The sequence below is a fragment of the Chinchilla lanigera genome, unplaced genomic scaffold (genome assembly GCF_000276665.1).
Source record: "Chinchilla lanigera isolate Chin_1 unplaced genomic scaffold, ChiLan1.0 scaffold00017, whole genome shotgun sequence".
In the NCBI taxonomy this organism is placed as follows: Eukaryota; Metazoa; Chordata; class Mammalia; order Rodentia; family Chinchillidae; genus Chinchilla; species Chinchilla lanigera.
The window spans coordinates 26,386,320-26,412,491 of NW_004955418.1; the positions used below are offsets into that span (position 1 = coordinate 26,386,320).

At 38.1% G+C, this 26,172-nt stretch overlaps 1 protein-coding gene across 1 annotated transcript in view; it reads left to right on the forward strand.

Annotated features, from left to right (window-relative positions):
* Positions 1-4,989: 4,989 nt before the first annotated feature.
* Edil3 (EGF-like repeats and discoidin I-like domains 3) overlaps positions 4,990-26,172 on the forward strand; it is a gene marked incomplete at its 5' end in the record, with an annotated part of 289,245 nt that continues 268,062 nt past the window's right edge. The window contains 1 exon segment of the mRNA XM_013513061.1: positions 4,990-5,116. Within this exon segment, the coding sequence (XP_013368515.1) occupies positions 4,990-5,116 (127 nt within the window).

A 26,172-nucleotide genomic window follows, 5' to 3' on the forward strand; every position in this document is an offset into this window, starting at 1 on the left:
CTATTCCTATTTTCTGTAGAGTTTTAATCATAAATGCATGTTGGACCTTGTCGAAAGCTTTTTCTGCATCTAATGAGATGATCATGTGGTTTTTGGCTGGCCTTATCCCCTTGGTACCATGGTGTGTTAGGCCTTTACCCACCTCAGGCAGACCTGGACATACTGATGAAGAAAGTGTCAGGAACCAATAGCCTTTTTATTTCTGGAGCATCTTCTGGTTTTCTGCTGGTATTTGTTAGTGTGCCTGGTCATTCCATTCCAGAGAGATTTCCTTTTGCTGTTCTGTTCCTTTCACTTTCCTCTGAAGACTCCTTGCAGTTATTGACTTCCTACTTGACAATTCAGTTTGAAGCAAATGTTCTCCCAGTACCTACCAGAATACTCAACAGATTTCCTAGGCATTTTGACTTTAGGTGCCCTGTGGACTTCAGAAATGCAACACTGCCGGGTGTGGTGGTGCACGCCTGTAATCCCAGCACTCGGGAGGCTGAAGCAGGAGAATCATTGTGAGTTTGACACCAGTCTGGGCTACCAGGTGAGCTCAAGGCTAACCTGAACTGCACAGCAAGACCCTGTCTCAAAAAAAGACAAAAAACAAAAACAACAACAAAAAATGCAGCACTTCTTTTAAAACTAAATGCATCACATTTTTTTATGCAAGTAAGAGATGTAGAAATAAATCTCAGTCATGCAAGTAAGAGATGTAGAAATAAATCCACACTTTTTGCTGTTCTTCAAGTCACATATCAATTTTATCACAATGTCATTGTATGTTTTGGTCAAATCTGTTACTTCTTTTCTCCTTCTCTAAAAGGGGCTCTGTAAACGATCATGACTGAGAAACACACAGCATGGTGATTCGGTTGGTGAAGTTTTATATTCGTGCAAAATGCTGAGTGGCTGTACAGTGTACTCAGCCCCAAAATAACTCTATGAGATAATGATTATGTTAATTAGCTAGCCTGAGTCATTCCACAGTATATGTATACTCCTCAACATCATGTTGTGTATAATAAATGCTTATAAATTTTATGTCAATTAAAAAGTTACTGTTCACAAATTTTATGGTGTATTCAAAATGAGTAGGCATAAGCAAAACAGAAGAATGAAAAGGACAAGGACAAGAGAGAAAAGCAGGTCAGCCAAGCGACAGCTGGCTACTGTAAGATGTAATGGGACATGAGCAGAGGTGAGGCTCACTGTGACTACTGAAGCATTTCATAACTGCACACATACACACACACACACACACACACACACACACACACATGCACACCCCTGTGGTAGAAAATCAGCTACATTTAAGAGTGTCGCCTAGAAAGGCCAGCACAAACGTTAGAAAAGGTTTTTGAAGACAACAAGAAGTCTCTCAAATGATGGGATGAGCTGAGCAAGGAGACAATGAACAAGATAAGAAAAGAGTCTGCAAGCCCTGAGCACATCTGAGTAGACCCAACATCAGTGCACACTGCACATTGCTGTGGGAACTCGGCTGCAGGCGAGGCCTGATCAGACCAAGAGAGTCTTGACTCTGAGTAAACATGTAAATGCAAGCCCATACGCCATGGAGCCTCTAGGACGCTACTCAGACCTGGTCTGTCTCCCAGGGACACTGCTTTCATCAATGCAAATAAATCAGTGTAAGCACGTGCGACTTGCCTTATTCCTGTAGCTACTGGTGTTATGTCAGGTCCTGGGAGTGCTCAGCTGACACCGAGGAAGTAGAATTCACACCAGAAAAATGTCTGTGTTGAGCTCCTCTTTGACCATCGTTTGGGAGGTGGTAATGCTCTCTTACATTGGTGTATGTGCTGTTGTGTGCACACCGCGAGCGGAGAGGCAGGAGCACACATTTACACCGGTCATCAGCTGTCCCTGTGAAGTCTCAAGAGTAGCACCTTTCCTTCTGAGTTAGTGTGCTTTTGGATAGTGATTTGGGGGAATTTTCATGTCTCCATCCATAGCATAGTTTTTTCAGCTGGGTTGATTTTCTTGTCCATGGACAGGTTGAGGGAAGATCTAGAACATTTCACAGATTTTTTTTCTTTCATTTTTGCACTAGGACTACTTCAAAAGATTAATGCCTTGTTCTTTTTTGCTTATTTTTTTGTTTGTTTGTTTCTTGAGCCAAGATCTTGCAATGGAGTTCAGGCTGGCCTTGAACTTGCTATATAGCCCAGACCGGTCTCAACTGCAAGGTGATTATCCTGCTTCAGCCTCTGAGATTACAGACATGTGTCACTGGGTCAGCTTTATGCTTTTGCCCTCAACTTTGCCTCCTCCATCTGATCCAGCACAGGGTTACCTCCCTAATAATTCCAAATCACAACTGTGGTCATATGCCTTCCCATACCTAAAGTTCTTTTATGATTTCCCAGTGCTTAAAAACAAATGCCAAAAAAATCGGCAGTGCATGCTGCCAATTTTTATGACCTCATTCTGAGCTCCTCATTCTCTATTCTTTCTAGGCAGCTGTGATTTAGCTGAAGTGGTATAGGTGAATAAACAATGATTCTTTTTCCCTTCAAATATGTTATTCCCTCTGCCTAGAAAATTGACATTTTACACCCCACTCCTGGTATCTTACACCTCACAGTACTGAATCCCCTTAAAAAATCTGTATTGATCTCAAAATTTTGATCATGTATATTAATCACTGGTCTTATGTCTAGGTAGTATAATTGTAATTTTTATTTTCCCAACTAGGCTGTGTACACAAAAGCTTTATTCAGGTTGGTGTGGTCCATAGTTACCTCAATGTCTACCATACAGGAGGTACTGAAGCAATAGAAGAAAAGATGTGATAGGAGACAAGAAGATAGATCTTTTGCACATGGGAAGGGATCCAAGAGATGGAGGGAGGGGTTAGGGGAGGGGAAGGGGACATAAAATGAATTAAGATATGTTATTTACATGCACCAGTTCTCCAGGAGGAAAGTAATTAGTCTGTACTGCAAACATTTACTGATAAAAGTTACAAAAATGGATCTACAAGTAGAATGACAGTGAGATATCTAGCTAGCTAGATATAGAGAGAGACAGAAAGTCTTGTCCAGGAAATCCATGTCATCAACTTCCACATTCAAAATGCACCCTGGGGAATGCTGCCACGGTTGTCCTAACACATAGAGCTGAGCATATCAAAATGCTAAGTTTCATGTTCAGATCTTTCATTCATTCACTGGTTATCATATAAATTGCAATGCCATTCTTTAATCTTCTTTGACAGGGCGGATCTGTACTTTCTCCGCCTTTCTCAACCAAATACAGCCTAGCCTAGACACACTAAATGCTTCTATGCTTCAAAGCTTCTTCTTCCACCCAGGCATGCATTCATTTATAACTCTCTTCTGAGATCTGCTGCAGGGCTAAGGGACTAGTTTTCAATCACCTTAGTGTGAATAATGACTTTTTAAAAAATAAATTTGATGAAAACTTTAACTTCCATTTTTTTTTTAAACATTTCATGTGATTAATCTGGAGAAGAAAAGAATTCACCTGAAATCTCTCATAAGGAAATGTAGTTCCTAAGAAATACAAGGTAGTAGGAAATTGGGGCCAAGATACTACTCTAATTTTTGAAAAGCCTTCTCTTTTAGCCAAGAGGTGGCACTTTCACTTATAAAGTGCCCTTGGCCAGGCATGGTGGCGCACACCTGTAATCCCAGCACTTGAGAGGCTGAGGCAGGAGATCGTTGTGAGTTCGAGACCAGCCTGGGCTACAAAGTGAGCTCAAGGCTGGCCTGAACTGCATAGCGAGACCCTGTCTCAAAAAGATCAAAAAAAAAAAAAAAAAAAAAGCTCCCTTGAACACTGGATGGGCTGGTATGAATCTCATTCCATCCCTCGTCCTGTAATAAAGCCCAGGCATGGCTCTGTCAGGAGCTGGCTCTGCAATCAGACTCAGTCTCAAACCAGCCCCAAGACCCCAGGTGCTCTCCTGTTTAGCCAAGAGTGTCTATCAAGTGAATGCTCTGAAATGTTTTCTCAAAGAGCTTTAGAGCCACATCCCTGTAGGAATATTTATGTTATCCTCACAGCTTTCTGGCAAAGCTGTAGATTTTATCATTCATTAATTGGAGAGATTGTAGTGGAGAAACAGGTTTATGTTCTAATACAAAACCTGACCCTTCTACATTCCCTCCCGTTACTTGAACTCTCTCTCAAGTTATCTCTGGTGACAGCTTTACCAGTTTATATCGCTACACAACACTGGTGACCATTTTTCTGATTCCCTGTCACCATTCCTCACCGCTGTTCTCCATTCAGTCCGCTCCCCAGTGTCAAACCAAGGCCACAAATATCAAGTCTTTATTCCATGCAACTTATTCTTGGTTGTAGATTCTTTCTTTCCTGCCATGTTCTCTCTTATTTTTTCAAGCAGGATGGCCTAGAAGGGGTTTCGTGGCAATGGTGAAATTCCAAAGAAGGAAGTAGGAATTTTCAGTTGGTTTTTCAAACTCCTATCAGCTGTAGGTCTGATAAAAATCCTATTCGCCCAACCGAGCCACCAGGATAAACCCAGATTCAAAGGATCCAGAGATGAATTTCATTCCCTGTAATGCAAGGAAGCGCAAAATTATACAACAAATTGCTCATCCGCAGAGAGAGTATTTATTAACATGTGTAATGAAAGCAGTCTACCGTGCATATTTAGGTTAATCTTTTTTAACAAATAAGATAGTATTTAATTTGCGTGTCGTGAACAAACTCCAAACTGAACCCATAGCGTTCAGATGAAGTATTTGAAGTATGTAGTTGAATTCTTAGCATGCTATGTTCCATTTCTCTTCAAAACACATGATTTCAAGTGGGTCCTGTGAGTCTTCCATGTGAATCTACACTGGAAAGGGACTGTGCCCCAGGGTCGTGGTGGGGGACTGTGAGGTATTGTATATTAATGCCAAGACCAAAGAACAAAAACACAAAACTCCCATCATCCCCAAACACCAAACACCACATCAGCTGTTGTGTCTTTACTTCTCAGGTGATGGCTGTGACCCGAACCCCTGTGAAAATGGAGGCATCTGTTTGTCGGGACTGACAGACGAATCATTTTCCTGCGAGTGTCCAGATGGCTTCACGGATCCCAACTGCTCTAGCATTGTGGAGGTTGGTAAGTGAAAGATTTAAGCATTTCAGTAGCTGCCCTCCTCATGTCCTGAATGGCTGGTAGATCTCGCCGGGGAGCATGGCAGAGATTCTGCGTGAGACTGCTCTTTAGTTTCCTGGCCTCTGGGTTGGGGATGTGGCTCAGTGGTAGAGCACTTGCCTAGGTTTCTGCTCTGTAGTGCTCTCGATTTTATCACCTCCAGTTTATACTTTCTGACATTTGTGTTAGGATGTTCTTACATCATTTTTCCACTTTTAGCAATTAATATTACACTAAAAGACAACACAGATGTGCTGGGTGTTGTGACATGTCTGTAGTCTGAGCACTTTGGGAGGCTGAGGCAGGAGGATCAGTTACAAATTCTATCCAGCCTGGGCCACATTGTGATTTAGCCAGACTCTATCTCAAAGGGCTGAGGATGTAGCTTAGCACAAATGATCTTGGTTCAATCCCCAGTCTCAGAACAAAGAACTACAATTAATACTTGAATGTAATAAATTCCTTTATTTCTAATACTAATATAAATATCAAATGTTATTCTCAAGCCAAACAAATAATTCACAAGGGAATTCCTTGGAGCTAAAGAGTTATTGCAAGTGAAAAGTCTTTTTTAAGGGACTACTAGTATACATCAATTTTTTTCTAAGCTGTTCTAAATCATTACTTTTCTAAGGACATAAATATACATTATACTTCTAAGAATATAAGGAAAACAATATTCCAACTGCTATGATCTTCAAAGTCTGTTCACAAGGTTTTCCTTGCAAAAATTGATTGGAGTCACTGATTACATTTCAAAATATTTTTAGTCAATGCAGTACTTCATTGCTATGTATAGTTATGCATTTAGGGTAACTTCTACAATTTCCAAATAGCTACCTATTAAGGAAATGTCTGTACTTTAAAATAATTTAGCATTATGTAAACTTGTGCAGAGATTTTCTTGCTGATTAAAGGTAATACTATGATTAACTTTGAAAATAATAATATTTTTCTCATCAATACCAAGAAGAGCACAAGAAGGTCTCTTCCTGTTCCATACACAAAAATCAATCATATTTTTGATTAAAAATATGTCAACCAAAAAAAAGTACATCAACCACTGTAACATTTAGCAAACTGTAGTATGTCAGTGTCTTATGGAAAATAGTTATGGAGAAGAAAATAATTTTGAAGTATATTGTCCAGTACACCAGGCCTAATATACCTTATGCACGGTAAAAGGCCCATAACTATGAGTTGAATAAAGAAAGAAAAACTGAATAAAACAGTAACTTACCATCTTTAGATTTTAGTGTTTATTTTTTAAATGTAGTTTTGTACATTTTAATGTTCCACTAGTATGATCATATCTGAAAAATTACATTATTGTAGAAAGTAATTTTTTTCATTTAATTTGTGTCAAAGATAATTCTCTACAAAGGTTATGATTAGCTTATTGATATTTTAGGCACATTGCTGCAATGCCATAGAATAAAAAATTGTAACCACTTTGATCCCCGTCTCCAAAAATACGCAGTTGAATTTCAGACTTTAAGAATCATATCCTTGGAACAGTCTGTATCTCAGAAGAAAATTTAGCTGTGAAGAAGTGTACCAGGAATGAATGAATATAATTAAATTTTAGCATTATATATTAAACCCACCGACCCCAAATTGGCAGTGCTTTAGATTTCTAGTGTGTGATGTTTCTGTCAACTCTCTAAGAAAACCAAATCCAGGGGGCTGGGGATTTAGCTCAGCGGCAAAAGCGCTTGCCTGGCATGCGCAAGGCCGTGAGTTCGGTTCCCGGTACCGGAGAAAAACCAAAAAAAAAAAAAAAAAAAAAAAAAAGAAAACCAAATCCAGAATCAAAGAGACAAATGTGTTTAAATAATTAATGAACACTGTCTTCACAGAATTTTAGAGTAAATACTTAGATCTTCTGAGCTGCATTTTTAAACATGAGTTTAACATTCATCATTTTGTCAGAAGAGTGGTTTATGGGCAGCAGAGTATTTAAAACTAAGCAGAGTTCTGTACTCCACTTGCCACCATGAGACTTTGGGAATCAGATGCTTATGTAACTAAATTTTGCTCAAATTTGTTATTATTTGTGTTATGGCTTATGTCTAGCTGTGCCCACAAAGACTCGTGTGAATATGGGAGGCACTTTGGGGGGTAATTGGGTCGTGAGGATTGGTACCCTGATTATAGCTAAATGTGCCATTGGGAAGGGAGCTCTGGCCAAACAGGCAGGTCCCTGGGGGTGTGACCCGGAAGGACTTATCTCCTTTCCCAGATCTCTGCTTCCTGCCTGCCAGGAGGTGAGCAGCTGTCCTCCACCCAGGTCCTTCCACAGTGCCTTTCTGCCTTGGGGCCTCCAACTACAGACTGGAAACATGGCCAGGATAACTGGTGCTGAGCATTGCGTCCCAGACAAGAGATAGTGACTAAATATGTTATTAAAACCCTCCAATAATCAGAAACTGGGCAGTTATACTACCGCAAGCATTATGTTCTTATCCATTGCTTCAGGCAGGCTCTTTCTTCCATGAGGTATATTTAGAAATTCTTGATCGAAAAACGTATTTGCGCTATTATTTGGCATGGCGTAGTAGTTGTACCAACTCTCATGCCATAGAAAGGTGCTGGGGGCTGGGGATTTAGCTCAGCGGCAAAGTGCCTGCCTGGCAAGCGCAAGGTCGTGAGTTCGGTTCCCGGTACCAGAGAAAAACAAAAAAAAAAAAAAAAAATAGAAAGGTGCTGTAGCTTTAAAATACTAGAGAATAAGTGCTGTGAGATAAGCCCTAATTTCTTAATTAGGCATTTTTATTTTGTAAAATATGGTTTTAAAGCTTCAGATTATAAGGGAAATAAAACAGTAGTTTTTGCTTTAGATATCTTCATAGAACAGACATATTACATCATTTAATTTCTGCATCTTTTCAAGTTCATATCTCTTGCCTATATTAAGATCTTATTGAAAATTTATTGAATCAAAATGCTTAGTTGGAATGTCTTTAATATCTACCCTACCTTAGGTCTCTTCATATTCTTAAAGCTATGAGACCACATGTAAACTAATATTGAAGTATTACCTCATTAAAGCCCATCTTGACTTTTCTTTTTTTTTTTTTTTTTTTTTGGTTTTTCTCCGGTACTGGGAACCGAACTCACGACCTTGTACTTGCCAGGCAGGCGCTTTGCCACTGAGCTAAATCCCCAGCTCTTGCCTTTTCAATTTGAAAATCAACTGCTTCGTTGATACTTACACTGTCACTTGTGTCTGGGTTGTTCCACAGCACAAGTACAGTAAATACAGCATCCACTGGGATTTAAGTGTTTAAAAACTGGAGGTATTTTGATGCAAAATCCTGTTTTTTTTATTTTAAAAATAAAAGGAGGAAAACATTAACAGACAGACAACCTTTTACAAAATAGCAAAAGAACAGTACAGTCAATACAGAGTTACCAACAAAGTGGTAGGAAATTAATAATGCTTGTTGTATTATATATTGATATCTTCAAAGTGGTTTCTCATGACAACAGATAGAGACATGCAATATTGATCAATCAAGGACTCATTCACAGTTTCTTTCAGCAAAGAAATAGAAGATAGTAGAACAGCTATGTTAACTATCCTGTGTATACATACATAAAAATTTCTCCTTCTTTCTCTTCTCTTTTCTCACATCCCAGTTGCCCTTTACCCTTGAGTGTTTTCCTATCATTTCACAATGTCTATCATACCTTCTAGTTTAAATTAACTCTTTCATGTTTTATACTAGTGAAACAATGCGGTGCTTGCACATGTATGTTTGATTTATTTCACTTATGAGTATGGTCTCTAGTTGTGACGATTTATCTATAAAGGCCTTGAGTTTATCTTTCTTCATAACTGAGTAATATCCCATTCTATAAAAGTACCACAATTTTCTTATCTAATCCTTGGTGGATGGACATTTGGGTTGCTTCCACAATTTAGCAATTACAAATTGTGCTGCTATAAACATAGGTGAACATATACCGCTGCGATGTGATCTTTGTAGATCTTCTGGGAAAATACCCAGAAGGGGAATAGCTGGGTTGAATGGGACCTCTAGACCTAGTTTGCTGAGGAATATCCAAAATGATTTCCACAGTGGTTTCACCAGTCTACACTCCCACCAGCAGTGGAGAAGGGTTCCTATTTCTCCACAGCCTTGCCAACATTTGTTATTGGTTGATTTCTTAATGCTAGCCATTCTTACCAGGGTAAGGTGGAATCTCAACGTTGTTTAGATTTTGATGCAAAATCTTAAAGGACAAAAAAAAGAGAAAGACTTGAACTGTTACCACAGCTACATTTTTACTTACGTATTAATCTCCTAATGACAGAACAGTGTCAAATATTTCTTCTGTCCTTCTTGAACCATTTATTTTGTGCAATTATAGGAAGTCCTAAATCTCCTTGCTTTTAATTCCCAAAGGAAAGAAAATAAACCTGTTCATATTTGCTCAGAAAAATTGTATTTTGAACCAACTTTTAAAATTATGTTTACCCAGCTCATTCTACCATTAAACATGTCCTCCTTGCACCGCAGTTCATCTGAAAAGAATTCAAATGCATGCACTAAGAAAATCCTTCCATGGTTTGACTCCAAACTTTCCACTTTGCAGTAGCTTTGTAAGTGCTTGGTGGTCCTTATTTCAAAGAAGATCCACCTCTAATTTGATACTTTTATTCTCCATCACCAAACACTGATAAGCGTGAGATATTTTACTGTTTCTACAGTTAATACCTACCTCACCTGAGCTGCTTTACTGTATTGTGTTCCTGCTCAGGCTATGAGCTTCAGTTATCAAACAGCTGCTTTTCCTTTGTCTCCCTTTGGGGTACTTCTGTTTATCCACCTTTTACCAAAGTCAAAAACACTACCTATCTCCTACACCACGTTCCTCCCACACCCACACCAACAAATTTCCATGTGCTCAGCTGGATTGAATGATTAAGACTACTTCTGATATCTGAAAAGCACAATATGAACATTTCTGTTTTAACAAAGCACTGACAAAGCCCTGGCCCACATCCTTGTATGTGAAGACACAAGCCATTCTCAGGAGTGTGTGTGGAGATGTTCACCCGATGCTGACTTCCTCCATGGCACAATGGACTGACCTCACCTCGCAGCCACAGATTACTTCCAGATACCCACTCACATTCCTACACAGCACTGTGTAAGCTGGAACCAAACGTTGGTGCATTCATTAAGCACAGGAAATTTCTATTGCCAGTGAACATTCTAGACTCCATACACAAAGTCTTCCTAACTATCATCTGCCCAAGTTCTGTGGTATGAGTAATTGTCCCAAGTATATGCTGTCAAGTATTTCAGTGAACCAGTAACACGTATAAACCCAATCAAGTCAAATACATAACATGTTGATGCAAAGCCAGGGGACAAAAGAAGTGACTGACCTCTTATGAAAAAAGAATCTTGGGAGGTGATTGTGTAGCTCAGTGGGAAAGCACCTGCTTCTCAGGTGCAAGGATCTGGGTTCCATAGTACTGCCAAAAAAATTCAAATTTAGTTTCCTTTGATTCTTAAATGAATAACTATTGAGGACTCATTAAGTAATAATTAGTTGAATGCTGAAGATTTGTTGTATGTATATAAAAATGCATACACCAAAAATAGAACCAGTTATTATTATTATTATTATTAGTAGTAGTAGTAGTGGTAAGGATTGAATTTAGGGTCTTTACACTGACTTTCCTCCCCAGGGCTTTTGCTTTTTGTATGTGAGAGAGGGTCTCACTGTTTTTCTCAAAATGAGCTTGAATTTATGATCCTCCTGATTCAGCCTACCAGGTCATGGGATTACAGACATCTTTCATCAGAATTTTAAACATTTACATCAAAACCTAAATGTCAACAAGGAATTCTTCCTCAAAGGTCACCATCCCTTAAATGGAAGTCAACATAACGACATTTTCAAATATGTGACTGTGAAGAGATATTAGATACATATAGTCTTGTCTCTTTAAAGTATACTTCACAATGGGTTTTAGAAATTGTGAACTATTGTGAATAAAATGAGAGCACAGTGAGATCCTAAAGAAGGCAAACATAAAAAGAGGAAGATGTATTAATAACTTAACTACTACATGTGAAAACAACAATACTGAGCAAGGTTCCTTATTAAAACGTTAGGGATTAGGGCTGGGGATTTGGCCCAGTGGCACAGCACCTGCCTAGCAAGCTTTGAGGTCATGAGTTCAATTCCCGGTATCAGAAAAAAAAATAGGGATTAATTTGTTGAAAGAATCAATAGGAATAATATGAAAAGCTGACAGTTTCCTAGATGGGTAACATTTGCCAAGGGTTTTCTTTTTAACAGTCATGGCCTAGAGACACTGGCACAGAATTATTTACTTAGATATGAAATTGAAAAACACCGACTATGAGAATAGCTATAGAACATTCAAGCCAGCAGAGGCAAACACAACTATGAATCTGAGGGAATATGGTATGCTGGTGTAAAGACATGAAGCATAAAATGAAGTAAAGGAAAAGGAAAAAAGAGAGGATAGTAGGGAAAAAATGGAAGTAAGGTTTTTGCAAATAAAGAGAGAAGACTGGTTGAAGGGGCAGGAGGGGAAAGAGAAAAAGAAGAATCAAGATACCTCGTGTACAGGTACAAACTCCCTATGAGCTATGTGATCTTTCTGAACAGGTAAAGTGTACCAATAAAGTTAATTTTAATGAAGAATAAACAAGGTGAATCCCACTGGTTAATTGGTTCATAACCAAAACACATCAATTTAACTGCTTAACGCTGATCTTCCCAACCCAGCAAATGCGATGCTTCCCTCTCAGTCTCGGTCATGTGTACAGAGACTGATTCTGCAGCGTGTTCTGATGCTGTAACAGAGGTTTGCATTTTTGGAAGACAGCTGTTGCTGCAATCCAAAGAACACATGAAAGCAGATCCTGGGGGGGAACAGTGTGATGGAGCTCGCCAACCTTGCTCTGGGCGAGCACTGCAGCTAAGGGAAGGAGGGCAGAGGCACTGAGAGGAGAGAGGAGAAGGTAGGCAATGACATGATTTGTGAAATATTGATGATAAGGGATTCGGGGAAATGAAGAGGAGAAAAGAGTGCCCCATCCACCAGGTACTGGGTGGTACTTACTGAACGTACAGGAAACCGAGGGTACACAGGGTCGGAAGGCAGACAGAAAGCCCAGAATTTTACAAACCGAGTTTGAGATATCTGCTAGACATCACTGAAGAAGTCGAGTGTAGATTTGGAAATGATCCTTAGACAGAGGGTTAGTTAGTGAAGCTCGCAACGTGCAGAAGTTGCCCAGAAACAATATTGTTTTGAATAATACAGAGCCTAGCTGTGTAACCTGATAAGAGCTCCCTGGATATTTCAATGACAGAGGAAACTGGAGGTGGATAAGTCTGAGGCAGAGTGGGCAGCGAGAAGGAAACCTGGAGAGTGTGTCACAGCTTTAAGTATGAGCAGTGTGTCCAGGACCAGACCATCAGAAAAGTCAGGTCTTGTGCAGGAGCTGGGCAGACAAACATTAACATTGATTATCTAACAGGTGGCATTGCCAGTTTATGGAAGATTGGTTTTGCTGAAGTGGGGGTAAAGAATTAGACTGTAGCACAAAGAAGAGGTAGGGGAAACCCTTAAATTGCCTAAAACACTCATCACTGTATTTATTGATTTCTTTATTCATCCACCCATCAAATATTGAAGTAACTACCCTGTGCTGGGTCCAGTTCCTGGCCCTGAGAATACAGCTGTTAAGCAACAGACCTTGCCTTCAGGGATGTTAAGGTCTCAGCAGGTGATGCTTGAAAGACACAGAAGTTAACATTTGCGCTGAGAAGAAAAGCAGGTGCAGCAGGAGCTACGGACCCAGAGGGGCAGCAATAAAGAGGCAGGGCAGTAGCTGAAGGGGAACTGGGCCCAGGATGTTTTCCTTTCCGATGGGAGACTGTAATGTCATCATGCTTCCAAAATAATGTGTAAATCCTACGTCTAGGTTTTGCTCCATATAAGCTACCATCAGAGTAATTCCAATACTATCTAGCGTGCATTTAACCTATTAAACCTGCCTCACGTATCCCTGTCTGAACACAAAGGTTATAAATATCAGAATTTGGTAGTCATATAAGATCCATCATCATTTGTGGAAAAAAGCCTACAGTATCCATATTACTGAGATTAGCTCAGTATCGGATAAGGAAGTCATTCACTTAAAAGTCTGCTTCTGTATCTTCGACGTAGTTGCACTGGCTTCTGTCTACGGTTCTCATTTTCCAGAACAAAGAGAATAAATAAACGTGATGACAGTTACCCTACTCTGTGCTCCCCTAGCCTCCTTTGTCTTATCCCCCCAAACTCATTTTCCTTGGATACTTGGCATCCCATTTCCAATGTGAAGTCAGATGCTATTAAATGTGTGATCTTCCAATGTCTTCACCACTAATCTTTTCCCCTGCTGGATTTCATTATGAATAAATGTTTATTTTTAGCCTAGAAAGATAAAGACTGGTGTGTTAACTGGAAATGAAATTGCAGGTTGACTGCATATTTGACCGCCCTATGAAGAACAGTGTTCATGTTTTTCCCTTAGAAGGTGACTGGTGCCCCAGTTTTGAGCAGTATAACAGTCTGACTGTCTGAAAGACTCCTTGTCAGTGATCATGAACTATCAGAATGTTAACAAGCCTTAAGTAGATCTCTTGGGTGGGGAGATGCTATTTTTAGATGTCTGAAGTTTGGTTACTAAATGAAGGATTTGGTAAATTTCAGTGAAATTATTCATATAGTAGATGAAATTATAAGTACTTCTCAGCTACTTGTGCCCCTTAAGGTTACTTGTTGGACTAAGGAAGGATAACACATGTTTGTAGAAATTATCCTAATGAGAGCTATGCTGCATGGACAAAAATAGTTCCTCAAAACTTGCGAGCCATAGAAGATTCCAAGCACTCCCCCATTCAACTAGGGTTACATGGAATTATTTTCACAGATATATTTAACTACTTCTCCAAAACCAAGACAAATGAAATAAATGTTTGTGAAAACAAATAGAACCGTACAGTTAGATGACAGATAGTAACTTCGTGGATCATGTCTGTTTTTATCTTGTGTGTGCTACGGAAAAGTAATTTTGTTTTATATGCGTAAAAATTTCTGTAGCAGGTTAGCAGCTCATTAGCTTATTGATTTAAAATGTTTCTAAATTATTATTAATTTCAATGAGCACAATTTGTTAGTTTGTAGTTCCAAACTCTAATAATAATACATTAATGTATATTAATTAAGAACCTTGGAAATGATATTATAGGGAAAGCTATTGCTGCTCAGTGGAAGCACAGTAGCCAATAAAGCTTCCATTTGTAGCAAATGAGTGTGTCAGATATTGAACACATTTGATGTATACCACTTATACCACTGTTCTGTGTCTGAGAATATGTCTTTCTTATTGATTGGGGGTAAATTTGTATATGACATGATAGTGGCTATGCTCATTAAGCTTTCTCTCCTTAACAAACAATTGCAGCATTTGGGATAAAGACTGACTTTTTGTCTCACAAATCTGCTCTTGGATTTTCTCTACTTCCCACTTAAAAACCCATGGATCTCTGATCAGTTTACATTTCTAGGTTCTCTGTTACTCAAAACAATATTCTGTTTCTGGGCAACTTCTCCATGTTGTGAGTTTCAATAACCATCTGTCTAATGATCATTTCCAAATCTATGCTTGACTTCTTCCATGACATCTAGCACATTTTTCAAATTCAGCATGGAAAATTCTGGATTTAGTTTTTGTGTTCCAACCCTGTGTATCCTCAGTTCACAGTATACCAGGGAGAGAGGTTCTTCCTCATGCTTCTTTTCCACAAACCCCCTTTTCTCTGGGACATCTTGTAAACCTCCAGTGTAGTCACATACCTGTCACATGCCATTGTCTAGATGGGTGACAGGTTCTTGGTGGTGGAAGATGGCTTGGCTGAACTCTACTAGAGTAGCTCCATTCCTCAGCAGCAGGAGAAAAGTTCCCAGGAGAACAGTTCTCTAAAATGCACATCGAAAGGAGAGGAAATAGTTCATCAATGAGAGCTTCATAGTGTTTTAGGACATCTAGATTTTGGAGAGGCTTAGGGTAACCAGATAAAGGCCACACAAGCAAGGAAGATAAGACAGGAGGTGATAACATGATTAGTATCTCACTGATGAATGAATGAGCATGTGCTCGCCTTTCCATACAGAGGACGGAAGGAAGAAAATGAGAGGAAGCCATAAAGATCATTGAAAAGAAATCTTTTGACAGACTGGAATTAATTTCTCAAAAATATTAGAACCAATAGCAGCTAATACAACTTTAGTCACTTCCTACTGTGTCATGTTACTTTCCACGATGAGTTACAGTGGTAGAATAAAGTGCGAGGGTTACTGTCACAGACAGGAAGCCCCACATCCTTCTACAAGGTGCTTAGCATAGATGACATTGTTTGTGGAGGTTTATTTGGCCACATTCTCTGAAGCCAAAGGAGAACCGGTGACACTTCAAGGTAACTTTGTACTCAGAAAATTTATTGTGCAACCTTTACCAAAGTATTTATTTGAAGACAAGTTCAGTAATTTATATTACTTGAAGTACAATGGCAATATCTAATTTTTAAGCAAGTCATCTAGGGACAGAGAATTTGTGCTGAATCCTTTTCAGAACATACTCAATTTTGTCCTTGAAAGTATAAAATTAATCAAGCTATACTTAAAAATAGACAAGTGATATTTAGTCCTTGTTTCATCCTTCTTCTTATTTATTTTTTAGGCTGTGTATCACTATATGGTTCAGGTAGGTCTTGAATTCTCTGTGCAGCCCAGGTTGACCTCTCTGGGATCCTCCTGCCTCAGCCTCTCAAATGCTGGAATTATTGTCCTGCACCACCACACATAGCTTACTTTTTTCTTTTATTTTAATCAAAACTAGAAAAGAAAACAGAGGATCAACTTCAGGTTCTTCAGCAAAGATAGAACCAAGATAATACCTTTTTTGTGTAGGAATCCATGGGAAGTAGAGCAAATTTCACACCAGAATTAACACTTCTTTATAGAGCATGTTGATAATTCCTCATAATACCTTTATCTGGGAAGGTTGTATTTCAAAATTGGACCCCAAATGCTTCATCAAAATCTTAGGGGGCCACTGATTCTGCAAATCGTTATTGTTACTTATCTACATGAGTAGCTACAAACATTTTCAAGCACAAGTCAGATACTGTGTGGGCACTCAGCTCTCATCTAATCGATTGCTTTGGCCCCCTGGGCCAAGACAGCCTCTGGCTTCAATGGTCAGGTTTCATCAATTATTCAGCTGTGGGGCCCAGCAGCATTACTCTCCACAAAGACTTCCTGACCCAGAACTTCCTTGAGGAGGTCACCCCATAGCCACCTGGCTGGGCTCTAGGACATCACATGGTAAACAGAGGGCTGCAGCCAGATCATCCCTGAGTGCAATTTCCCAATCACCATCCCTCAAAGACCTAATTCGTACTTAAAACTGCCTTGTGCTTTTAGAGTGTGTTACACTCACATATGTATATAATTGCATATAACACATATATATAGCATATGTATATCGTATATGTATATAGCATATGGTATATGGTGTATGTATATAGCATATGTATATGGTAGCCTGTAACTAAACAGATACGTTGATAGCAATTCTAGCATTAAATCAGAAAGTGAGTCTGTGCTAAGTGTAAAGTAGCCCAGGGCCATAGATTCTTGCTGATGGTGATTCTTTAGGTAAGGTCTAATTACTTTAGATGTTTAACAGGTGTTAAACATGAGGTTTTGACCCACGCTTTCTGCACAAGGTGAAATAATGTTTAACTTGAAGAAATAATAACAATACATTTAATCCCAATGTTTGTCCCGAGGCCAGCATGCTTTGAGGAATTTCATAGCATGTAGATTCCTGGAGGAACCTGTTCTCTAAATGTACCTACTGTCCACACCCTGGAGATGTGGTTAAGAACTCAGGCAGACAGGATTCATACCTTGGCTCTTGTAGCTCTCAGAACCTGCAGTTTCTGCATTCATGGGTTCAAATAACTGCAGACTAAAGATATTCAGAACATGTATGGAGTTTTTTCTGTTCATTATATTATGAATATAGTAACTGTTTACATAATGTATGCAAATATTTGTTATAAGTAATTTAGAAGTGACTTAATGTATGGGGAGGATGTGTCTAGGATTTATGCAAATATTATCCCATTTTATATAAGGACCATGGGCCTTTCCAGATTTTGGTCTTTTCGGAGTCCTGAAACCCTGGATACCAAGGGACAGTTCTACTAGGTCTGTGACTTTGAGCAGGGTATTTAATCTCTCTGTGTCTCAGTCACCTCTGTAAAACTGAGATGATGATATCTACTTCAGCAGAATTTCCTACAAATTCAAAGAATGAACATATGTCGGGGGTGCTTAGAACAGTGCCTAGTTTTTAATAAAAGTCATCTAGAAGTTATTAAATAAGTAATATGAGTAATTAGACCTTATATGCAATTCGAGAGTTACATGCAGAAATCACACATTGAAATCCCTGAATTTTTTCCATCATTTCAGTCACTAGTGACATTATTGAAATGTCCAATAAATCCTGACCTATTATTTTTATGTCAGTTTTCTTTTTTTTTTCTGCTTGTGCTTGAATATGCAAACAGGGGGTAATTTAGCTGCCAGCTTCTGATTTTTAAAAACTTTCCTTCAACATACAATTTGACAAATCACTTCATTTGGTATGGAAAAAGAGTACCCAGTGCTCTACTACTTGAAAATTATGAGTAATGTAAGTAATGCGTACATAATTAGAGATTTGCCCTTCAGGAATATAGCTTTCCCAGTGCTTACACCAAATAACTTATGGATTGATTTTTCTTTAGAAGATTGCCGAATGGGAATCCTGAAAAGGCATAATAAATATCAAGTTGGGATTTAAAGCAACATGTTAATATTAGGTTCTTGGATGCGATAGATCGACGCTAAGCTCTTTGTAGCTTTGGATAAAGATGAGATCATAGGAAAAAACAAGAACACTAGGATCTTCTGTGTACAAATGTGTTCAAGTATCCTTTTGTGGCTTTTCCTTTTTTATTAAATTAATTTTACTGGTACATTTCTGACATGCATAACAATTTACATTCATCATAAGATATCTGTACCTGTACATGCTATCTCTTAATCCTATTTCCCCATTCCCTTCCCCTCCCTGGCTTTTCCTCACCCCAGAAGGGTCATCTATCCTTTCACACTTTCCCTTGATAAAGTGCCAGCCTGAGGGGGCAGGATACTCATATGTGAGAGAAGAGAACAGTCTCAGCAATAATTACTAAACACTCTGAAAATATTTATCTTAAGGGGTGAGCAAAGTGCCATAGGTATCAGGTTGAAGAAAAAATCACTTCCAGTTCTAGCTAGAGATGGGATTTAAAAGCTGAGGTAACTTTTAAAATGACCTGAATGCAATTATAGTTCATCAGTGGGAGTAATTACATAGGAATACTTTAAAGAAAATACTGAAAAGGCTCATATAGGAAGGGTGAGAACTTTCTAGAAGAATTGGCATTATTCCTCATATTAAAAGGTATTTATGAGAAGAACTGGAAAGAAACCAGGGAAGAAGTTTTGACCTATATCGATTAAGGGAGCATCTAGTTTTCTCCCTTAACTGCACCTATAATATAATTTTTAATGTTATTACTCATAGTATCCCAGGGACATGATTTTATAACCTCTCTTAATAATACCTCATTGAAGCGTACCATCATTATAAAGGCAAAACAACACAGAACTCTTAACAATACTTGAGATAATTTTCAAGTACTACCTCAGGCTTTTCTTCTGAGGATTAAATTGCTTAAATTGGACTTTTTTCCTCTTGTGTTTTTATTCTGCCTCTGAGATAAACCTATTTTCAATCCATTCATTATTTCAATTGCTTTCTATAGGACTAGGTCTCATAATTAGTGGATTTGACAAGGGCTGAAGGTGGCACATTGGCTGAAGTTAGTGCTGATTCCTCACCAGAAATTAATTATTCAAAGGACTAAGTGGGAAGGTTTCAGGACAGTTTTCAGGAGACTGTTGATATAGCTTGAAATGTCAGTTGATGTGGAAAATTCCTCAGAAACCATTAAGTATTTTTATTCCACCGGATGACCACCCATCCCTGGACATGCAGGAAGCTGTTTCTCTGAGGAAAAATAACCTGTACTTTTTCTAGTTGCAGACTTGCAATCACATGTGAAATACATGGAAACGAGAGTCTTCACTGGCAAGAAAGTGAAAGACTGAAAGGCTATCTTTAAAGCTTTGCTGGTTGCAAAGTTTCTAATTCTTCCCCTTGGACCCCATTCTTCTCCCAGGGTTCCAAAACTGCACATAGCTGTCCCTTCCTTTTGTCCAGGATTGACCCCTGCTTCCCCCAGTCACCCCAATCTGGACCTCAGGCAGAAAGGGGATCTCTTTACTACTAGCTGAGGCTGAAGGAGGGAGGGCAATACAGGGCTGCATTGCTCTTTGTGATGCAGCAGCCTCCACAGGTACTAACACCATTGTATCTTGCACTGCTAGTGAGACCATGACGTGAAGCTCTGCTTACATATTGTTATTATATTTTGCCATACCTGAACAAATTTCAGTTTTTCAAAGTAGGTCAGCAAAAACGGTACCCAGTGTCTATGCCATGATGTATAAATTAAGTGGGGATAATTATTGCAGTTTAGGAAAGGATTAGGACAAGTTCATGGCTGTCCAAACATTTGAATACCTGGCATGTCAAAGACAAAGTTCTCTTGTTTGCAAAGGCCATTCCTGGGAAAGTAGTGTGAAATGATCGTTTGTGAGATGATGAGTCCCTCAAAATAGAAATTTTGAACAATGCTTACATGCTTGATTGTCAGATTGTTCTGATTTGAACTTTAGCTTACATCCAGTTTTCCGATCAGGCTATTTTGACATGTATCTTGAAAGTTTAGAAGAGTAGACATCAACAGTATCCATTCACAACTTGAAAACTCTGTTTGTTTATTTATTTATTTGTGTTGCAGTACTGAAGATCAAACCCAGGGCCCTATGCACGCTAAGCTCATACTTTAACAGTCCTGCAAACAATGCAAAAGATGGGGAGGAAGGGCCTGATCTCTCCCTGACTAGCTCCGCTAATTTATTCAGTTACATTGTCTTAAACTTTGACCTGTTCAGTTGTTTCTTCTTTTTTTTATTTTAAACAGTTGAGTCTTTAAAGACATTCCAATTAAAGGAAAAATGTAGCCTACGGAGCAAGTTTTGCAGATAGGGGAATTACACTGTTAATGTCATTTTATTAACACCTGACTGTGGATACCTTATTTTCCTTTAAAGTAGGCCCTAATGATTCTGAAAAAAAGCACTCAATTTTAGCTCATGGTTTAATAGGCAGGGGAAAAATGTCCCTTGGCAGCAGTTATTAACTCACTGAAGAGAGGCACACAGGATGAGTTGAGCTCCCTGTAAGTGAGCAGAGGTTGTGATCTATCTTTTATGGTTAGCATCCTTGGCATGAGTTCAAGTTGCATGAAAAATATAATTCCCCTTGACCAAAAAGAAGCAGCTCCAATGGAAATACCTTATGTCTCATCTCTCTTAAGTTAGCCAGGCCCTCTGTTTCCTTCTTTTGTTCATTTGTTTCTCATCTTTTGGGCCTTAAAAGATATTTTAATTAAGCCAAAGGTGTGGAACTATATTTTGGGAAATCATTTTTTCAAAGCATCTTAAAATTCCTGAATTCCTCTTCGGAATATAGATACTGAAAAAGAAATAGCATTTTTCTAAATAGCTTCAGAAGTTTTACAATTAGTAAAAATTTGATATTCAAAATAGCTGTAACATAACCAAATACTTGCTTAAACATGCAGAGATCTGCATACTCTACACAAAGATTTTGCAGTGAAATAATTGCCTGCCTTCAGTTAGCTTCCATGTTTTCACTAACCATTGAAACTTTATATTGTTTATGTCCCAGAAGGTATAGAATATTTGACAGTCGATCACAGGCATCCCAAGCATTCTGTATTAAGGTTTCATGAGTAAAAAGTTTGATGCTTCTTTGAGTTCACTTAAATGTCACAGATTTCACTTTTGTAGCATGACTCCACAGTAGTGGGAGTCTTGGTGGCTCTTGCTGTTTATCCCAAGATGGCGCAGATCGGCAGTGAGACTTGGTAGTCCAGAACCAGGTCTCCCAAGGCTCACGGCTCAGTCACTCCTCACCGTGTCTCATGCTACCTAGTCAGGGTCATTGGAAGTTGTACTTGATCTTCATCTAGGATCACCCTACTAAAGCAAGAGCGGTCTCACAGAAAGAAGATGGAAATGTAGTACTCTTCAATATGCTTTAAAATAGCATTACTACAGATAACTGATGGCATAAAAGTTGCTTAAAAAACTTACTTACAGAAAAATGACTATTTAATTTTATTTAAGGTTATGAACTTCTGCACATTTTATAAATTTTTTTGTAACATGTATATTGTTGCATTTTTCTCCCATGATTCAAATAAAATCTGATTATTTATTCAAACATCATTTGTGAGAGAGAAGCCCTTGAATCCATCTCAGTATCAGTCACTAAAGACTTAACAGAATATATCTTGCTATGTCTTTAAAAAAAACTACTCATTATTGTCCATATTCACTAATTATATTGTAATATAAAAGTATGTATAATATATATTTAAAATCACAGTGTAGAACTGCATATATTGTGTAATTATTTTTATTTTTATCTTATATATGTATTTAGTTATCATTATATTAGTGAATGAGTCCTGATATTTAAATAAACTTACTTCCAAACTCCATTTTGGAGAACTTTTAGTTGGTCATTTAGATGATTTAATGAATGTATTTCTGTTTTTCTAATGCAAACCTAACCACACTTAAGGTTGGTTGCAACATGGATTTCTTTGCCAACATTCTTAATCGCTGAAGTCTCTTCCAGCATTAATATTTTATGTTCAATGATCCGGCAATTTTCTTAAGTTAATGCTTTCAGTGAGATTTAGGCCATTATTGCTATTGCTTTTTAGTTTTTTTTTTTTCTTCTTTTGATTTCCACAGTTTTGCTTTTAGATTAGCTCATTTGTCCAGAAATACAGAAATGAACTGAAGCTGATGTGAGCTGTCTCCCACACAAAAATTAGAGCAAGAATCCATGGAAGTGAACTTGATGTATCTACTCCCCCATCAGATGGTGAGAAACAGAATAATATAGGTAGCATGGCCACCTGAATGTCACACACAGAAAGCAGATAAGTTCAGTGCAGGCCTTCTTTAGCCTTCACACTGTAGAAGAGTTCCTCCTTCCCTATATTACATTTTCAATAGGATAATGAATTTATTAATTATTACTGAAAAAAGGTTAAATCTCAGAAAGCGCATATTAAATGCTAATCTGCCATTGTAAATTTCTTTTTATTTGCCCATGAATTTGTTTATGATACCTAAGGTTTGACCTGAAGGCTTTATTTTTCATGGCTAGCAATAATGTAAAAACAGTCACTAAAATCACTTACTGGACTTTATTTTCTCAACTCTAAAACTGACTGGCTTTGCAAAAATATTTACTCTGCACCAGTTATGTACACTGCACAAAATGAAAACATAGCCCTTGCCCTCCGGGAAGGATTGTGTCCCGCTTGGGAGAGGAGACTAGAAAATATAATGCGCTGCTTATTATTTAGTACTGGCCATAGATTATAGTTTAAAAGCCAGGGGAAGAGTGAAAGAGATAACTACATAAATCTGGAGATGGAAATAAATTCTAAAGAGGTGAATGTGGTCAGGTTTGAATTTAGTCTGCAAAGATGAGATAAATAGGACAGGAAAAGAGACCAGAATAAATAAATCAAGGATAATTGAAGACGCTTAACATATTGAATTTTAACTTTCTTTATGCTGTCCAGTCACAATTTAAAAATGGTGATCCTTCCTCTGCATAGAAAGATGTGCCCTATGTATGTAATCAAATCACTTTCCTCCAGGAAAGGGCTATAGACTATAGGGGAAGTCCTATATCCGCCTTGCTGTTACTCTGGCTTAGTTTTACAAAACTTGTAATTTCTTTTTTTTTTCCCTTTTTTTAATTCAGTAGGAAAAAATGAAACTAAATCATCTGTTTTTTTATTTTCCTCATTTGTACCTTTCTATAAAGAGAAAATCACAAACATTACTAATTACAGTTAAGAAGGTTCATTTTGAATAGCTGCTAAAGTCCGTGTTAACTGTATCATTACTAAGCACAGAGAGTGCACTTTGTGATGTACCTTAAGGATTCTGGTTAATTAATAAATTAAGGTTTAATGTTTAAAAATTATATAGTTAGTTTTTTATGAAATGATTAAATGGTTACAAAGGGAACAGTTACCTTTTTAATATCATTCCTCTTCTCTTTTATCCCAAGAAAGAAAATTACACGTTTATATAAGCTGTAAATACAATTATGTTTAGATTACCTAATGAAACATAGATAAACATGTATGGCCATGTTTAGTAAAGTTGCTTAATGAAGCAGTTGAACTTTATTGAGTAACACAAATGACTATGACTATGTCATTATTCTTAGCTTCATTTTTTTGAACATACATTTCTTGTGTCCCAGCACTGTTCCAGGAACTATGCTAAAAACTGTAGATAGAATGGTCTCTTGGTCGCTTTCTAGCTACCGAGAAAAAACCTCACAAAATACCCACACCTTCAAAGAGGAAAGGTTACCTCACTCAAGATCACAGTCCATGTTCGGCTGGACCCAAGGCAGAAGCAGCACGGAGGAAGAGGCAGGGTGGAGGAAGTGCTTGTATCATAGCCAGAAGCAGAGAGAGAATGGAAGAACCAGAGCAGGAGAGAAATCCTTCTGGGTCCTTTCTGCGGTGAGCTACTTCGCACCAGGCCTTATCTCAAAGCCAGGAGTGAGCTCTAGTACCCGCACAATGAGTTACCTGCCAAAAATCCCGCCTCTGAATGCCCTCTGAGCCTGAGGGGGACATTCCAAATTTAAGCCATAATGTTTCAGTCAAGATTTAAGAAGTACACATGGCCAATAAATAAGTGAAAAAAAGTTCAGCATCGCTGGCCATCAGAACAATGCAAATTAAAACAACAGTGAGTTTCCATCTTACCCCAGAAAGAATGGTTAGGGGCTGGGGATTTAGCTCAGCAGCACAGTGCCTGCCTGGCAAGTGCAAGGTCGAAAGTTCGATTCCTGGTACCAGAAAAAAAAAAAACAGCAAAAACCCAGAAAGAATGGTTATACTAAAAAAAAAAAATCAAATAATAGCAAATGCTGATGATGCTGTGGAGAAAAAGGAACCCTTTGGACATTCTGGTTGAAATGTAATCTAGTGTAACTACTACAGAAATCAGTATGGAGTTTCTTTGAAAAACTAAAAATAGCAATTCCATTCAACCCAGTCAGTATTTTCCTAAAAACATTAAAGACATCAAATTACAATGACCCATGCATACCCATATTTATAGCAGCACGGTGTATAACAGCTAAATGAAGTATGGAATATCTAAACGCAGTACACCCTGGAGTACTATTCTGCCATAAAAGATAAACTTCAGTCATTTCTAGGAAAATGGAGGCAATTTGGTATTTAATATGAAGTGAAAAAAATCAGACACACATTTTAATATGACATGATTTCTCTTACACAAAAATCTCAAATTATGAATTAAGGAGAAAAATCAAAGGTAGAATTTTTGCAAATGGAAGGGGAACAAGAGATGGAGGAGAAAAGAGAGGAGAGGGAAGGGAGATGGGAAAGCATTAAGGTGCACTAAGAACGTGTACCAGCTCCCCTCAGTGAGTGTAATCATGAGGTCCAATAAATATAAAATTTATAAAGGCATAATGTTTCACCCAGCCCCTAAAGGGCTCATGTCCGTCTCTTTACATAAAGTGTATTTAATCCATCACTAAAAGTCATCGAGTCTTGACAGCTTCAGCATTGCTGAGAAGTCCAAGTCTAGTGTCTCCTCTGAGACTCAAGGCAAACTCTTGAGATCCTGGAGAAATCAGAAAGGAAGTAAATGTCACAGGGCAAACACTCCCAATCTGAAAGGAGAAATAGGTGGACAGAAAGAAATTAGAACCAAGCAAGGCTGAAACCCATCAGGAAAAACAATAAGCTCTGTAGCTTTGAGTCTGGCATTCAGGACACATTGCGGCAAGAGAAGAGTTCCAGAGAACGGGGCTGGCTCGTGCCTTTGGCATTGAAGATGCTGCCCAAAGGAGAAGTCTTGCCCTCATGAAACTCCTAGCTGCATAGAAAAGTCTGCAAGACATACAAATAAGTACAGACTTCACTCCATGGATACATGATTATGTTATGTATGTATGACCAACTGTATTTAAGTAGATGTCCACCTCCATGTCTAGCACAGAAATCAAAATGCATGTAAAACCTGATAAAATAGAGTAGGTTATTTGATTCTTTAAACCCATTTTTGTACAAATATAAGCACTTTAACAACTGAGTTTACAAATTTGAAATGAATGTTTACTCTTCTTGTCTTGAAAATACCACAAACACACATGCACACAAACATCATTTAACATCTGGATAGGCATAAATAACCATGCATAAGTATCATCATTATTACTTTCATTTCAATGCAGCTGAATGAAAACATTCTAAAGTATTTGTCTGTAATACACACTTTTGTTGCTTTGATTATGGAAATGACTACATAAGTCATGGTATGCTTGGAAGCGTATTTGGTACATAATGAACTAAGTTTATGATATAGTTAATAAAATTAACAGCAAGAGACTATGAATTAAATAATACCAACAAAATATAATATAATATGCTAGACATGTATATTTTATATTTTGTGATGAGTTTTCCTATTTTAGGATAAGCTACACAGGGTACAGATTATTTTAATATATGCAATATCCAAGTTATAAAATATACTTAAAACACTCAAAGATAAAGAGAAAAATCAG